The sequence below is a fragment of the Scleropages formosus genome, chromosome 9 (assembly GCF_900964775.1).
Source record: "Scleropages formosus chromosome 9, fSclFor1.1, whole genome shotgun sequence".
NCBI classification, from domain to species: Eukaryota; Metazoa; Chordata; class Actinopteri; order Osteoglossiformes; family Osteoglossidae; genus Scleropages; species Scleropages formosus.
The window spans coordinates 21,988,288-22,005,691 of record NC_041814.1 but is presented as its reverse complement, the minus strand read 5'-3'; the positions used below and the strand labels follow the sequence as shown (position 1 = coordinate 22,005,691).

Genomic DNA, 17,404 nt, shown 5'->3' with positions numbered 1-17,404 from the left:
GCTTTAGAGAGAAGCTCAATAAATAAATGAAGTACTTTGTTCAAGTAGCTTTTGCTTTGACTGACCACAGTAAAAGAAGATGCTCTAACCTACACTTTACTTGCTACACAACTAGATTTTCCTATTTTATCCCACTCTTCCCACCTAGACTACAAGAGGGTCTCCTATACACAGCCCTCTTTAGGCCAGTCTAAGATTTTCTATAAGATTTAGGTCCAGGTGCTCACTGGCCCATTGCAGTTCTCTGATCTTCCCTTTTTCTATTTCCAAATATAAATCTATATGCCCTATTATATGTTATATATATTGTACTCACTGTTGCAAAAGGAGTGCAAAAGGAGGCCCTTTCCTGTAGGTGTTTCTACATACAAAGACAAAACAATGTAGATTGTGAAGTGTAGAAGGCACAGAAATACACCAAGGTTTCAGCAGTGTGACAAGGTCAAGGGTTAGCTACTTCACAAAGGACAAACATTCAAACATATGAGTCTTGTCAGTAGAATTCATTATTACTGCATGGAAATCTCTTTGGCTCTATGTACTAAGTCAGTCTGTTTTAATTAAAAATAGTAACAAAGAAGGAAACTTTTTTACATGGAAGAGATGCATTAATAGAACTTTGAAATATACTGCAATATTTTTTCAGGCAAAATTCAAGCATGAAAGCACAATTTTGTGAAATGTTGCAGAGAGGTACGCACAACCATCCCTAAACACATAAGAAAGCATGGACTTAGCTTCACAAATAAGCTATTTAAAGTGATAGAATAACAGCAAGGACCGCATTTGAAATCTAACAGGAAAACTGATCCATCAGCAATTCTGTTTTCAGTGAAACTATTTTCAGACCGAGGACTCAGAAAAATCCTTTTGCAAACAGCAAAGTGGGAAAGGTATGGATAAGCAGTGAAGTTACTAAATAAAGAGAAAAAGCAGGTTTTAGTTAAGGCACATCTCAACACAACTGATACAAGTGGTCCAGAATATTGTGCATGGAACATCCCTTTTAAAATAAATTGGAACAACAGCAATAAAATCAGTGATGTTTAAATTCTTTGATATACTGTATGAAAATGTTTGAAATATTAAAACCCCTTTAATTTAACTTTTTTTGAATAATTTCTTTTGCTTTTAATCATACCCTTTGACCTCAGATTTATAAAAATCACAGATAAAAGGAGCTGCTCCATTTTGTTTAATTCTTCACATTAATTCCTTTACTGCCAAAGGGGTCTTCAAATGTTGTCTGGTTGTGAGGTCCATCTATATTGAGCACCATCAGAGGCTTGCCTTAAGGAAATTAAGAGATTAAGCCTTTATCTTTGTGAGAAGCCTATCCTTCAGAAATATGACTAATTCAAAAAATCAAATTTATTGTCTAAATTATAAAGGATTATCAGATACTACTTCTGTCAGTCTTAGAAAAAGATGCTCCCACTTCATATTTTTTAAAAACCTCAGAATGACTATGCTAATATTTTTTTAACTCTCAAATTGCTGATATTTATTTTGATTTAGCCAATCATTTGTTTAAAAAACCAATGTGGTATTGGTAGCTGATGCATGCTTTAAAAGTCAGATCAGGACCAACAATCAACTGGCATATTTTAATGAAGACAGTAGAGGAGCCAAGAGGTGTGAAAGGACCCAAATCCATTTCTGGGCCAGAGGCCTATATCTTCCATTAAGATTAGAGTGGACCACCGAATATGCAGCAGTTTAGCCCTTAAAAAGGTGCAATAATAAAGATTTCAGATAATCCTCTTGCAAAGTGCTGCCAGGTTTGTTGAACTCTGAGAGTAGGAAATTACATAGTCCTGTGATTTCTAGCTAAAGGAATATGAAACGACTAATAAAACAGAGTTAGTGGTAGCTAGACTAATGGCCTGTGTGTTACACTGGTGCAACCAGCTTTAAACATATTTATTTTGTACAAAAATGTCTTCCACCGAAATTTAAATCGTATAGCTGAGACAGACATTCATCATGATATGGTTGCAAAACAACGGATATTCCCAAATGGAATTTTCCCAGTTTTACCATTGATGATTGTGATGTCAAGGTTGAAGAAACTGATTTAAAATCAAATTCAGTCTTTTTGGGGTTCTGGAGTAAGTTTTCTGAGTGGTAGTCAACTCCCACCACTCCCACTCCACACATATTCACACACAATAGGGCAGAGGAATCACAATTACTACATTTCTACCTGTGACATTTGATAGGCCTTCAGCAGTCCAGCCCCCATCCTGCACGTCCCCGTTCCCACAGGAAAAATGGTTAATATGCTTGCAGTTTATGCTCTCGGTGCAAAGGCCTACACTCCAGAAACCGGCATTATCTCCATGAAAGGTTTAGGTATGGCTCTTACTGAATGTGTCACAAATGGAACACACAACTGTCCTGTAGAGCTGCTGCAGGTGGACACCATAGGGGCAGTTGTATTCAACTCGCTGAATACATGACCAACTCTCTGGTGAAGCCTTCACTTACATTTACATTTATTTATTTAGTTTATGCTTTCATTTAATGTAACTTACAACATTAAGCTGCTTACAGTGATTTCTCCATTTATATAGTTGAGTAGTTTTTACTGCATCAGGGTAAGCACCTTGATCAAGGGTGCTACAGCAGGAGCTGGGATTCATCCCAGTGACCCGCACATGCTCTGAGGTCACCTGCTTTTACACAAAGGACTGACTTGAGAAAAATAATTTCATTAGCATGCTCACTGAAGGTAAATGTAATAGAGTTAAGTAAGAAATTAAAACATGTATCATGTTTACAGGTTTAAGACAAAAAAATATAATAATAAATCAAAAATATATATAAAGAAAAAGAAAACCTGTACTCCTTTCATTCTGAGTTTAGTTTCCTTTGGTTCTCTTGATTGAAAGATAACAAATGTAAACAAACAAATAGAGAAATGAGAAAAAAAAAAAACATGAATGAAACAAAAATTAGTTTTGGGCGGTTTGGTTTTCTAAAAAAAAAAAAAAAAGTTGTTCTTTGGTTTATTTTCTCACGCCACATACTTGTTTGATGAGCTACTCAGTGCATAGCATGAAATTCTTAAATATGTTTGGCTCACATGAAAATTATTACTTTACAAAGTTGTCCTCTCTGTATTTGACACAGAAACTGTGCAAGAATAGCAGCCACTAAATGGCTCTGCAGGAGAGATGCTTAAAAATCTACCTCCCTGAAGCCAATGACTTCCAACACTGGTACGTGTTGTGTTATTGTGACACTGAACCTTTTCCATATGTATTTTCACTTGAGAAAGGACTATTATCACAAGACCAAATACTTACCTGTCACATATAAGCGTATATTACACCGTGCCTTACTTGTCACCCTCTTACATTTTAGCTTTTTCATATTTCCACTCTTGAAACTAAAAATCAATTTGCTGTTAGAGACTCTGCTGAATCCATTTTGAGCCCCATCACAATGACAGCCCAACTGGCAAAATTCTGAATTTGAAAACCATATCGAACAACCCTGCTTAAACGTCTAATAATATTACCTGCTTTTCACATTCACACAAGAAAATGAATGTAAATGTACCAATGAGAGATCTAAAGCGATCATGATGACATCAGTTATTCCATTGTTCATCAGTGAATCTGAATGCAAACAATTTAAATCAATCCAGAAGCCTTATTTCACTGTTGTTATCCACCAACCCACCCACCCATTAGTGTCTTTGATGCCCTCTTGACCGGAAGATTGACATATGATCGACTGATCCACTACTGAACGGATTTCAACACTTTTGTTGTGACAGCTTTCTATTTTCCATCCAGAGTTTGATGTCCAATTATAATTGTTTATAAACCAATTATAAAACGTTGATCACCTAATCATAGACCACTCATATTTAGTCATTTCACACATCCTGCACTTTTTGGAGTTTATGTCTATAGATCTAATTTACCTAAAATGATAGCACTCATGTTTGTGTGTATATGAAGTCCTGAATTTGGCATTCGATACTCTTTGCTTTTCATAATATTTTCACCAGTTCATTGCCTATGACTGGGCAGATCTGACCAGACACAAGGAAGTACAAATTTAAAATAAACACATAAAATTCTATTAATGAAACAGGCGAGCATTTCTTTTTTTTGTGTTCAGATGCCTAGTGTGAAGGATGAAGCCATATGACAATCAGACGAAAGAAATTGTGTTTTATGGTGGACATAAGATGCAATTGGTTCAAATCTGACCAGAACATAACCTGAGGATTAAAATCGCTTTTCCGCTGGAGTGCAAGTCGAAGGAGAGAAAAGTCACAAACGCATAACACGCTGGTTGCTTTCCACCTTGTACCTCATTGCTCCACTTTTCGTCCAGCTTGATGTTCAACAGGATAAATGGCTCATCGGCAGGACAAATGACTTCCTGCCTGTGCCAAAGTGCCTGCCCTGACTAACGACGTGATCGAGTGCCTCTACTGCTGCTGGATCGGCAAAGGAGGACTCCATCAAACCCTGGTGAATTCTTGCACTTTCATGCACAATGGCAGGGCTATATTCCCACAGTACAGTTCAATGAACTTCTACACTCCATGTCATGCTATTGCCATGCAATAGTGACTGCAGTAGTGATCCAACACTCTGTACAGCAACCCCTTGCCATTGCTGTTTTGCCTGTACTTACTTAATAAGGCTGGTAGTATGCTCAGTCAGAATGTCAGCTAGCCCAAAAATACTTGCAGATTTAAGTCCCAAGAGGAGCTATGCCATTGTGCTCTTAGCAAGGACCTTCAGATGAATTGCTTCAAAATACTTTGAGCTATACAACATAACCAGGAAAAAAGAAGCCGTGAAAGTGACTTTGGATTCAAAAAAAATTAAAAAAACTGATAACCAGTAAAACTGTAAATATTGCAAGTGCAAATCTATTGTATTGAATAAGTATTACCTTGGGACATATCCAAAGTGACACATTACAGCATTATTATCCTCAGTTTCATTACAAATGTGAGATTGAAGCAATATTCCCATTTTCTAATTTAATTTGTTACTATTTAATCATCTATTATTACTTTGCAACATAAAATACTGTTCATAAAATTGTTCCACCAATGCGAATCAAGCACAATACAATGAAACAAGCAAGAATAATTAAATTGTGACCCATGGGAACCATCAATTTCATTTTTTTCTGAACCCTTAGGGTTGCAGGGTACACCAAATTAACTTATACACTAATATTTACATATACACATAGATATAACACAGACACACATGCACACACTTATTTAAAAGTAGTTATATTGCCAGTACAACAATGTTGTCTGTATGATGTCATAACTTTGACAATAACCCGATGAGCTTTCATCTACTGTTTGGAATAGCAGTAAATAACTTAAAATATAACATATAAAACCAAAAATCCTTTAATGAGTTATCCCAAAGGGAAAGGTATTTACCTTAAATACCTGTGCTAAAGCACTTCAGTTCTACTCCTCCAAGCAACATTGCAATGACCCATCTTTACTTGCTGCACTTGAGAGTTGAGATAGTCAAACCCATTGAATTCTATTCCTCTGGCCATTGATGCAGTTATCTAACTTGAGCAGTACCACATCTAAGCATTGAAACTGCAAGCGATTGAGGTAATGATGTTAGGAGGTTCTAAAAAAAGTGAAGCCCACAACTGAGATAAAGTGAAAGAGGAACTGACTCAGTCATTGGCCACATGGGTGTCCTTCCCATCAAATAAATGGTTCTCATAGAACAGGAGCAAGGCTTCTCTGTCAGATGCCCAGCCTGAAGGTAGACAGCAACATTCTGCTTGTTTGCAAAATCCCGTCTCTTTGTTCAGAACTAAATAAAATGTGACACTCAACCATATCATAGGAGGGCAACATCTTAGTGCAGTTTCCATTGCAAATTTATACGCCCCACGCTGGAAAATCTTCACAATGAATTAAACCACTAATAACATCGTGACAGCACTGTAGCAAACATGGGACCCCTTTAAACTCATTCATGACCAGGCTAAAGCTATTGCACCGTACCTCATGAATCTGAGTCCTTTGGGTATTTGCAGAAAATTGGTTTGTTCTGAATATGAATGAGTTGGTAATTTATCTCTTGTTTACAGTAGTACTGTCATGATAATCTTGCTAGCTCAAAGTCATGAAATAGAATACAACCTTTACACAGCATGTTTCCTGAGTTATCTCTCTATTTCTGTATTTTTGACTTTACATAATACAAAAAATTCAACCATGTGAATGTAGTGAATTTTTCCAAAGAAATCATAAGGACATTCTCTATGAAGGTTTTCTGGCCAAGTGCTTAAGACACAATTTCTGCTTTTCATTTCTGAAGAGGGAATTCCAGCAAAGAAAGCTTGTACTTTTTACCTGGTAGATGTCATGATGGGAAAAAGGAACATATCCTGGTGTAATTCAGCGGTCCTCTATCCTCACCCTCCCCTGTAGATCCCCATCCTGGAGGGTTTGCCCTCTGCTTAAAAGCATGCTTATGAAACACAGCTGCTGCCCAGGTGCTGGGGCCATCAAGACACATTCCTATCTGCACACTGCTTTGGCCTCAATCCGCCAAGTTCCCCAGTAGCTTGCATGAAGACCCCAGCCAACAGAGTGCCACATTTCCATCACACGCACTGCGAAAGACGCACAGACTTGAAAAGGTCATTCTTGAGAAGGTCTTAGGGATGCCTCTGCTTTTTATAGGGAAAAAGCCCATAGAGTGGAAAAAACATAAATAATAGAAAAACAACCTATTATTTTGTATGCATGCTTTTTCTTGGTATTAATACTTTTTCCAGTTCATCAGTTCAGTGAATCATACTTTGGCTCAGGTTGGGATCCCCTTGAGAGGTCCTGCCTTCCTTTTGAGAGTGCTACTATTTCCTTTAGCATTATAAAAACTGCCTGTGTACGCTAATTTCGAAGCACTGCATTTTGCCTTTTATATGGTTGCACTGGGTATGTTCAGCTGAATGTATGATGCTTTATACAACGTACATCAGCGTTAGCTGAAAACTTAAAATAACAGGTCAAATCCCATAAGCAGTATGTACAGCACAACTACCAGGTGCTCCACAATAAATGCCACCATTCTAAATAAGTGTGCTAAACAAAAAGGCTAAACCATATTTTAAAAAATTCTTTAATAGATTTTTTATACATAAATTTCAATAGAAAGTGTAATTTTTTGAACAGTGGATATCTAGTCTACAAATAAACAATATCAGACCTACTCTCATTTAATAAGATCTTATAACTAATAATATTCAAGTGAAAACTATGAGTATTTTTTCTTGGAAAAATAAGCAAAGTTTAAGAAAATCAACTCCTCAAGTGTTCATACAAAAATGGACATTGTTTTCCAATTTAAAGACTCACCTTCTTAATCTCACACACACATTTCCTGAACCGCTTGTCCCATACAGGGTTGTGGGGAACCGGAGCCTACCCGGCAACACAGGGCATAAGGCCAGAGAGGACACATCCAGGACAGGATGCCAGTCCGTTGCAAGGCACCCCAAGGGGGACTTGAACCCCAGACCCACTAGAGAGTAGGACCCCATCCAACCCACTGCGCTACCACACCCCCTCTTCTTAATCACATATAAAGGTAATTTTTCTTCACCTGACATCAACTGAACTGATTCTAATTAAGTTTAAATAGAATCAGCTGTTTTGTAGCTGATTTTTTTATATTACATACTGGGACCAGCAACATTTGCAAGAATGGGCAACATTATAACTCTCTTGAACCAATTCAGCAGAGAAAATGCACTCAGACTAGCAGACCATGAGTATCAAAGAGGCACAGAGCTGTCATTTGCAAGACTGTAACAAAAAATGGTGGCTTTTTTCTGTGCTTCAAATTTTGTTCTCAAACAGGACCTCTGGAGACATGTAACTTGCTTATTCAGTATTTGATCTTCTTCAGAAATGTTGGATAACTGTGCTCCAAAGGTTGTTCAAATTGAATATTTCCTTTTTCTGTTGAAACAAATTACATGAAATACTAAAGAAAACTTATAAAACTCTATGATGCAGGGAATTGGCAAGAATCAATATTCAGTTACAAACACAAGAAAGAACACCCTCTTTCTTATTTTGAAAAAAAATACACGATGATTATGGCAAAAATGATATAGTGTATATATACTGTATACACACACACACACACACACACACACACAGACACCCATAAACTTATGTCGATCTGACTTACATAAAGCCGGATTTCCGGAAAAAAATTCCTGGCATACACATTATTTACGGATAGCGCTTATGCAAAACATCTGAAATACGTTAAGTGCAAGTCGGCGTAGCCAGACAAGGCAGGAAGCTGCATCTTCCCAGTTCTCGCGTGTTCTGAGCCGTGAACACATCTCCTCTCGTTAGTGTAGTGCTTTTTTTTTTTTCCATATTTCTCACCCATTTCATTATTCACAATGCCCGGTGGTAAACGTGCATTTGAAGGAAAATGAGAACCACCTCGCAAGCAATCGATTTGGAGAAGAAATTGAAAATAATAAGGCAGTATGAAGGTGGACAAAGATTATTGTCTAGCATGGGAACCAGATTTAGCCGTGTCGACTATATGCGATAGTGAAGGATGCTGCATGTATAAAGGAGCATGCAATGATGTTGAATGGTGAGGGTGGAGGGGAAATCTGACATACGTAACTTATGACTTACGTAAGGGGTTCAAGAACGGTCTATTTGGGTAAGTCGAGGGGTGTCTGTATACATATATATATACATATACTAATATGTTCGATTCACATCTGGATGCACCAAATGGTACGAAAGGATGATAAATGCTTAGATTGTAAAGAGGTTTAGTAAAGTGCAGGGCCTAAACCTTTTCCAGCTTGATGGGGTTGAAAAGATTTGCATGTATTCATTTAGCAGACAATTTTTTCCAACACAATGTAAAACACAGAGTAAAGAAGGAAATGTTTTACACAACAGATGACAAGTTTCAGGTGCAGAGAATTTGAGTGCTTCAGATGCAGAGATTTCTCTCACATGTAACAGAAAGGTATGTTTTACTCGTTTTCCAAGAGGGGCTTAGTGCTGTGTGGCTGACAGGCAAGACTAAGGCAGACACTAAGAGTATGTTAGAACATGCTGAGACCTGACAATTAAATATATAGGGCATCAAGGGGCAATTCAGTTCTATTCTGAGAGTTCTGATGACAGTCTCTGTTCTCCGTGGCTTCTGTACTGCATGTGATGAGCACATTAACAGATGAGGCTGAACACAGTTCGTGTTTGGTGGGATGCAGCATAGCGTTCGGTTTCTCATTCTTGGACATCTGTTTTCCCATGTGAAATAACCTTCCCTTTTGCCCCCTGAAGAGGATACTGAAACTGAGTAATTACGCTTTACCGAATCTGAAAATAATTTTTACAGACACCTCTACGAATAAAAATGTGAATTATTGTGACAGGTTCAACAATTCTATTGTATCAAAGGAATACATAAAGTTTGGCTGATCTCCAAAACAGTGAAGAATTATTTGTGCACCAAGAAGCACAAATATAATACACATGCATAGAATAACCACAATTGTTTACTAATCTGTATTTATTTCCATGTTCTACTGAGATGTATTGAGCATTGAAAATGATATAACAGGCAACTTAGGGAGAGACCGTTTCCAGCTTTTGCTGGTTTGCATGTTTTCACACCGAGAGAAGCACACAGACAGAAGAAAGACATTGCCAGTTCATGCTGTGATCAGAACTCTGCTACAGGCTTGGAGGATAAGTCCTGCAGCTGACACTCAGAAAAGGTATTTTTTGCCAGGATTTAAACACTCTCCAGAATCTGTGGCCCCATCAGGACTAAATGTAGGATTTGGTCTCGACCATCAGCACCCACACCCTCCTGACCCACCCCATCCAGCACCCATACTGGTATATTCAAGTAAAAAAATGGGCTAGATTCCTAAAAAATGACAATAACAATCGATTTTGAGTCACGCTTACTTGTGAGGCTAGCGCCTAAGCACCAGGGGGTCATATTAATCAAACCGAGAGTGAGTTATTACATGTACTCCCCAGATACACTGAAGCTACAGGAGCTGCTGCATCAGCTGTCTGTGTATTTCAATGTGCTAGTTATGAAAACCGCTACATCAGCTCTCTAGATTTCAAAAGTATCCTAATTTATTGACAAAAGAGCTGTCTCAACATACCTTAATGCCACCTTGTCTGAATGCCATAAATGGTCAACTGCCAAAAAGACGTCCCTTTCCAAGAAATGCCAAACAATTAATAGCCATGCATGACAATTCGGGTCTATTCTCAATTAACCACTCTGTGGCCAATAAGTTCAATAAGTCCAATACTTTTTCAATAAATTTCAGTGTGTATGTGGGTTAGTGGGTGTGTGTTTCTGTTTGTGGGTGTCTCATTAATGGGAGGGAAATAGTTTTTTGACATCGAACAGTGCAGTAGGGCAACAGGTAACATAGTAAAAAGCCTTGTAACCAAAAGGCTGTGAGTTCAGATATCATTAGGGGTCTTCCTGTTACATCCACGAGCAAGGTACTTCATTGAAGTTGCTCCATTAAAAATTTTTGGATTGTGCAATAAGTGAAAATATGAGCTGAAGCAAAGCGCCAGATGACAAGCAATAATAATTTACAGTATTGCAAAAGAGTCATGAATCTGACTTTCACTGAGACAAAGACAGTGGAATCTGAGCCCCCTTCAGACTGTATATTTCAGAATAAGCTTTGTTTGATGTTCAGATGGATTTTGTTTGTTTTGATGTAAGGGGTTAGCAAATGTCATCGGAGCACTTCTGCAGATGTGGCTCATTGACTAATCATCCTGAATTTTCACTATGCTTGTGTGCTTGCGATAAAAAGCTAATACATAGTTGATTCTCTGCATCCTTTGCTTTACTGTCAAGTGTCAGGCTTAAGAAGCCAGATGGAATGTTATTTTAAACCTCTTCAGGTTTACACCATATTTTTATTCTTTTAATGGTTATTTTTTGTGCTTTTCTGAAGACACGGCAAAGAATTTTTTTTTTTTTTTTTGCCTTTTAAACTGTGATTTCTCAGAAACATATCACAATTGCTATATTTACTGTTTAATACATTGTCTTCCCATGGACATGCAGTGGGAAATGCAGAAATGCCATGGGAAGCAGGGTTTTTCTTCACAAAACTGACACAGAAGTGAGATCTTAGGATAAAACCCATATAAATAAACTAAACTGAAACAAAGGGGGACCCCAAACTTGGAACACAGGCATGATGAGCGCATGAAGAAAAAAAAAAATCTCAGATTTTCGGACCAGTTGCCAATGATCCATAGAAGCAGCTAGACATCAATACTTGGGAGAATTGTGCAGTGTTACCATGGCCAAGAGGAGCGGGCAGCCAGTTGGCCCTTCCCTCCATTTCCTTCTGGATTTTCCACACTTTCTTAACTGCCTGTAATTGTTACTAATTGCTGCATGTGATTCTGTTGTATGAGATTTATTCTCAATTAACCACTCTGTGGCATCCTGTTGGGAAGGAACTGTGAAAACATAAACTTCAACGGAATTAGATGAAATATCACATTTCTACTTCTGCCTCTGCTCCACCTGATACATTTTTTTGTTTCATTTTTATGTGAGATATAATGCAAACTGTATGTTGACCATTCTTTTTGTAACCACAGCCATCAGGTTTAAGGGTTAAGTTCAGTTCTCATATTTCTGCTCTGAATGGAGTTATTTCTGAATGGTGTTACGGTATATGACATTCTATATTTGGGTCAGCGTGTCTATTATAAGTATAAGCTTTATATTAAAAACTTTAAGAAGTTACTCCAGCTTTGGATTTATGAGGAGCCCAAAGCACCATCCTTTTGCTCCCACTACTATGAGTTTAACCAATTCACATGGCTGTTGTAAACTTGAAGGTGATGTTAATAAAGTGAATGTTCACTGACGCCTTTTGAGAACTGTAAGGACACTGGAGTTGGAAAAGAGAAATGCCGGAAAATAGTTTGTCATTTACGTGAGCAATTAGTCAATTTTCAAATTCATGGGCAGGGAATGGATTTATAAAACCCCTTACAGTAAGGGAACCAGATACTTGGCTGAATTAATGTAGTGTTTTCCTCAGGATGACTGGAATTCTTATGAATACACAGCAGAAAATGATTTTTATAACATAAATTTAAAGGACTATCACTTGCTGTAGGTTACCTCCATTGAGCATGATCTGCAAACTTTGGATCTTGCCCATCTTTAGATCTTGTCTTTTGATAACAGTATGGTGCCATCAAAGGCAGAGTGATGGGGGGACAACCTACCTGCTCCTTCACGGATGCCAAGATGGCAGAGGTGTTCTCTGTCTCTGACCCATCCCCATTGGAGGCATTCAACACAGGGCTCAGCATGGTTGTCTTCTCTGCGTCAGAAGGCTGGTCTGGTACTGGCATAGCTCCTGCGAGAAGACACCCATTGAGAAATCCATCATTAGTGTAGTGTGTTTGGAGGCCCTCTGAAAAATAAAATCAACCTAAGTCTTGTGACTGGGGGCAGAAATGTCGTCGACTTATACCAAGGGCACCGAAATCAAGACCCTGAGGACCAGCAGACCTATATTTTGAAATGTAATTAGCAACTCATTTACATCTGAAACATTAAAAAATCAGATTTTTTTCCCCAGAAATCATACAAATTTACATAGAGGGGGAATAGGAGTTTCTCCAGAATGCATTAGAAAATCATTATGGTAAATTAGTATTTCTGTAATAATTATCATTGAATAATAAAAGCTTTACACACATTTACACGCATGATACCTTTGGAAAGATTGTTCCAAACTTTGGGCCTGCAGTTTGCTTTGTAACATAAATCAAAGTCAAATGACAGAACTTCTTATACAATTTCATCATCACCATTCAGTACATATCACCACAAAAAAACTAGGACATGGCTGCTGCTGAGCATAAACATGTGATAAATTTATATCGCATGCTGCTTCTCAGGGCATTCTGGGAGCTCAAGATCAGAGACACTGTTAGAATGCAACCTTGGAAATTAGCATTGCCTGTTTCCTTTTAAAGGTTCTTATGACAGGCATTCTCCGTGACTTATATAACTGAGAATACTAATGTATGAAGGCTACATTAAACTAGATTAGCATTCAGCAAATAGCGACTTAAGTAGACATAATTTAATTTTCTCTGAAACTAGTTCACTGTGGAGAGATGCTGTCATCTTAGACGAGGCACGCTGGCTTTATTAATGGCGGCACTAACTTGGTGAAATTCACCAGATTATCCAGTGGGCACGTGGCACAGGCTCCATGTAGTCATCAACATGCAATAATGTCACACTCAAACAATGATTTTTGACACAAAAGATTACTTTTTGTCCTTTACGTACAATCTTGAGTTTTAAAGCTTATCACTAGGGAAAACATTCTTGACATAAGGCTTTAAATTAGCAGGAATATCTTTAGCTCACATACCTATCCTTGTCAGCTTGTGAGTTTGTTCATGACATTGAACAAAATAACTGGCTGGTAAGGTCCTTTTCAGTGTAGCTGAGAGATGTGTTACCAGGCTAGAACATCACCCTGTAAAATCCTGGCCTGTCTGTATGAGAGCACAACGGCTCCAGGTGCAGTGATACTAACACAGCTACATTCTGTCAGCATCAGGGAGGTAGAATGAAGCTCAAATACTGGCAGGGCTGACAGGTTTGTAATTCCACTCCCAACGTGCTATGAAGGTCTCTTTTCACATGGGAGGTGACCAGAAGACCTGAACCAATGGGATGGGTCACCGTTGACTGCAGCTGCCTCCTCCCTGCCTGGAAACTCCACCTCACGGCTTGTTTGCTTACTCTGCAATTGTTATAGAGTTGGTAAAATGTGGCGGAATGTGACGAAGCAACCCACAAGCTCATCTGTTGCGTGAATCTCATAGCCCTGAAACGGCCGCCATAGGCTTACTTCTGAATGGCATCCAGCGTTTCTTAGCCTATGGAACTCATTTGCTTTGGATGATTCAGAATTTGCAGAATAACACAACTGCACAAGGCCTTAACTGAGAAAATGTAAACCACAGACATCAGCGAAATAACAATATTTAGAATCTTCAGACTTGAACCTATCTGAGGAGAAGAGGATCAGCCAAGGGACAAGTGATATATTATAGAATTATTTTGCTTGGTTTCATATTAAATGATCCATATATGAATCACTTTTTTGCTCTTAACACGGAATTGAGCTCATTTTCATCAGAACATATCAAATGTATTAATGCAGGCTGTTATCATAGTTTTCTCAAATTTGTTGAGGTCACTGGAGCAATTAAACTAATAAATACTCATCTACTCACTGCTTACTGTCAGCGAAATCATCTTTTTATAATTTAGCTAATGGAAAAAAAAATTCCCAGTTCCAATGGTATCATTTACGCAAAGGAGAATTTGTGATCGTTTGGTTCAGTCAACAATGATGATTAGGGGATACGTTTCATAATTTTCATTTGGGAGTAGGTGGTTGGAGAAATTCTATATGAAACTTTGAAATTCTGACATTCCACTGAAAACAACATAAATACAGGAAATGTCCTTTCAAGCCTATGTTTTCTTAATTTTAACAGGTTCTTTATTGGATGCTTGACTGCTCTTGAAAAGTTTAAAATGTAACAGACCTATTAACACTATTCTGGGATATACTTTAATTATAATTAATTATAACTATAAACAGGACATAGGGGGTGCGGTGGCGCAGTGGGTTGGACCACAGTCCTGCTCTCCAGTGGGTCTAGGGTTCGAATCCCGCTTGGGGTGCCTTGCGGCGGACTGGCGTCCCGTCCTGGGTGTGTCCCCTCCCCCTCCGGCCTTACGCCCTGTGTTGCCGGGTAGGCTCCGGTTCCCCGTGACCCCGTATGGGACAAGCGGTTCTGAAAATGTGTGTGTGTGTGTATAAACAGGACACCGGCTATAAAAGTGGTCAAAGAGCACATCAGAACTGTATTTTGCTAGACATTAAACTTTCCTACAACATAACTGAGCAATTACTCTTCATTCTGCATGTTAACGAAGGAATTATTCTTCATTCTGCATGTTAAGCACGGAATTAGTCTTCCTGTTGCGTGACACCTAAGGAATTATTATACATGTCTATTCTCACTCAGGATGCTCAAGGTGTTATATTTCACCACACATTACAAGAACCATGCTATCTGGCTTTATATAATGAGGTCTAGGAAACCACAGATTATGACCATTTAAATTCCCTAGCCTCTATAATTGACAGCATTCTGTTGTGCCCAAATAAGAAGTTAGTGTCACTATTTTATATCAGAACAGCGTTTAAGACCTAAATATTATGTACAATATTGTCAGTTCTTAAATGAATCTGCTGTTGCTGTTTCAAGAAATCACTGGCAATAAAATTCACAATATCCAGAACTGTTATATAATATTAATGTTTGGTTTAGTTCAGTTTAGTTTAAAAAATATACTAAACTAGAACTTGAAATATGCATACAGTATGTTATCCTGGAGTCAGAAACTAAGACAGTAATGATTTTTGCCTAAAACGCATCTGGATATCATGAAACACTAGATAATCCTATTAGCCATCACACATAGAATACAGGAAAATAAAAACAAGCCATTAATTAATGGCAGTTAACACATTGCACAGTAGATTTATTTTCACGAGAATGCCATAGGTTATTATTGGAATGACTGCTCTCAGTGCAATTTCAATATGTCAGTATGCAAACGAGGGTCCCCTGTAGCCTCATTAAAATGCAATGCACTGCTAATTTCACTGAGGTAATTATCTGTGGAGCTGCCTGGACACAATCCTTGCACGTCATCATGGGTGCACCTTCTGAAAATAATTATCATGGTCTTTCTGTGCAAAAGTTGATTAAATCTTTTACCTTGATTTATTTTAGCGATAAGGCTGGTCAACCCACTCTTTCTGATGGCATGGATATAGAAAAGAACTAAATATTGTTGTACTAATCATGAACTGGAAACCCTGAACTCTGACTCTGTAATAGATGATATACAGTTAATTAAGGCCATTAAGATCGTGATAGTCCTTTTTTTGCTGCCATTGTTAGTAAATGCTGAAAGAGGACTGTCAGTGTGATTAAATGGCTCCCAAAATACCGCCTAGAGAATTGTGGGAATTTGAGCCTTCTCAAAAAGTAATTTACTTTAAAATACATCAAAGGTAATTTTGAAATGAGAAAAGCTCCTTCTCCCTGAACACATCTTATTTTACATATTTCAGTTAAGAAGCACGTTGTGCGTTGAAGGATGAAAGTAATTTCTGCAAGAACCTTATCAGGTTTTAGTCATCACTACCACAAAAATGCCAAATTCAGAAGAGCAAAACATGTCATTCTGAATAAAACATTTATAATTAGCCACTATGATATCGCACTGCATCTACAGCATGGCCCCCCAACAAAGCAGAGGGCATTTCAGCAATAGTAATATAGTACATGTGAAAGATGAGTACAGAAGAAACATTTCAGTCCTCTGGTTTTGTTCTGAAGGTCTCTTGCATTGGATTTGGGCTCTGATGAAGATCAAGGGGCCAAAGCTGGAAATCAGGGATAATAGTATGTTTACACATTGTTACTGGAGTTGGCATAGAAAGCTCCTGCTTATGATTGCCTGTTTTGACAGCCATCAAACGAGAGAAAAATTTGGAACTGGGCCTGGGCTGTTTTCATCCTGGTCTATTAAAGTGCAGCTATGAACCTAGATCTATCATTCTCAATCTAGAACCTTCCGATCAGGCAGAAGATGCCAAGACATTTAAGATTTGCTCCCCCAGATTTGCTGGTAAATTAGCAAGTCTGTTGAATACACCAGGTTCAGCTGTTACACATACTTCCTTCAGTGGGTATCTAGCAAATCAAAACTCACATTCATTCTGTGAAAGGGAAACAAAGCAGTCAGATGTCAGTGTTTCCTTGATTATTTTAACATTTATTTATGTTTAAAATTCATTCCTGAAATGTTTATCTCTTCCAGCAATAATTTTGTTGAATTCCCATTCAGCACGTATGTTCAGAAACTGACATTTTCCTTTGTAGTTTAATTAAATTTGGAGGGGCATGGCGGCACAGCGAGTAGTGCTGCTGTCTCACAGCATCTGCATGGTGAGAGAGGATGTGGGTTCAATCCCCGCTTGGTCTGTGTGGAGTTTGCATGCTCTCCCCATGTCTGTGTGGGTTTCCTCCCACAGTCCCAAGATATGCTGTTCAGGTTCCCCATAGTGTGTGAGTGACAGCGAGAGTGTTCTGCTGATGTATGGATGAGTGACCTGTTGTAGGTAATGTATCTAGCAGTGTAAGTCACTGTGCTGAATAAGGTGTCTGGGCTCATAACACTAC

General features: G+C 38.3%; 1 protein-coding gene across 2 annotated transcripts in view; it reads right to left on the bottom strand.

The window, feature by feature from the left end:
• Positions 1–17,404, bottom strand: part of LOC108935566 (catenin delta-2-like) — a 274,279-nt gene that overhangs the window by 223,025 nt on the left and 33,850 nt on the right. For both annotated transcript variants that reach the window (XM_018754302.2, XM_018754303.2), the window contains exon 2: positions 12,329–12,462. In XM_018754302.2, coding sequence (XP_018609818.1) covers positions 12,329–12,457 — 129 coding nt within the window. In that variant the 5' untranslated portion in view covers positions 12,458–12,462. The remainder of the gene's footprint in view (positions 1–12,328; positions 12,463–17,404) is intronic.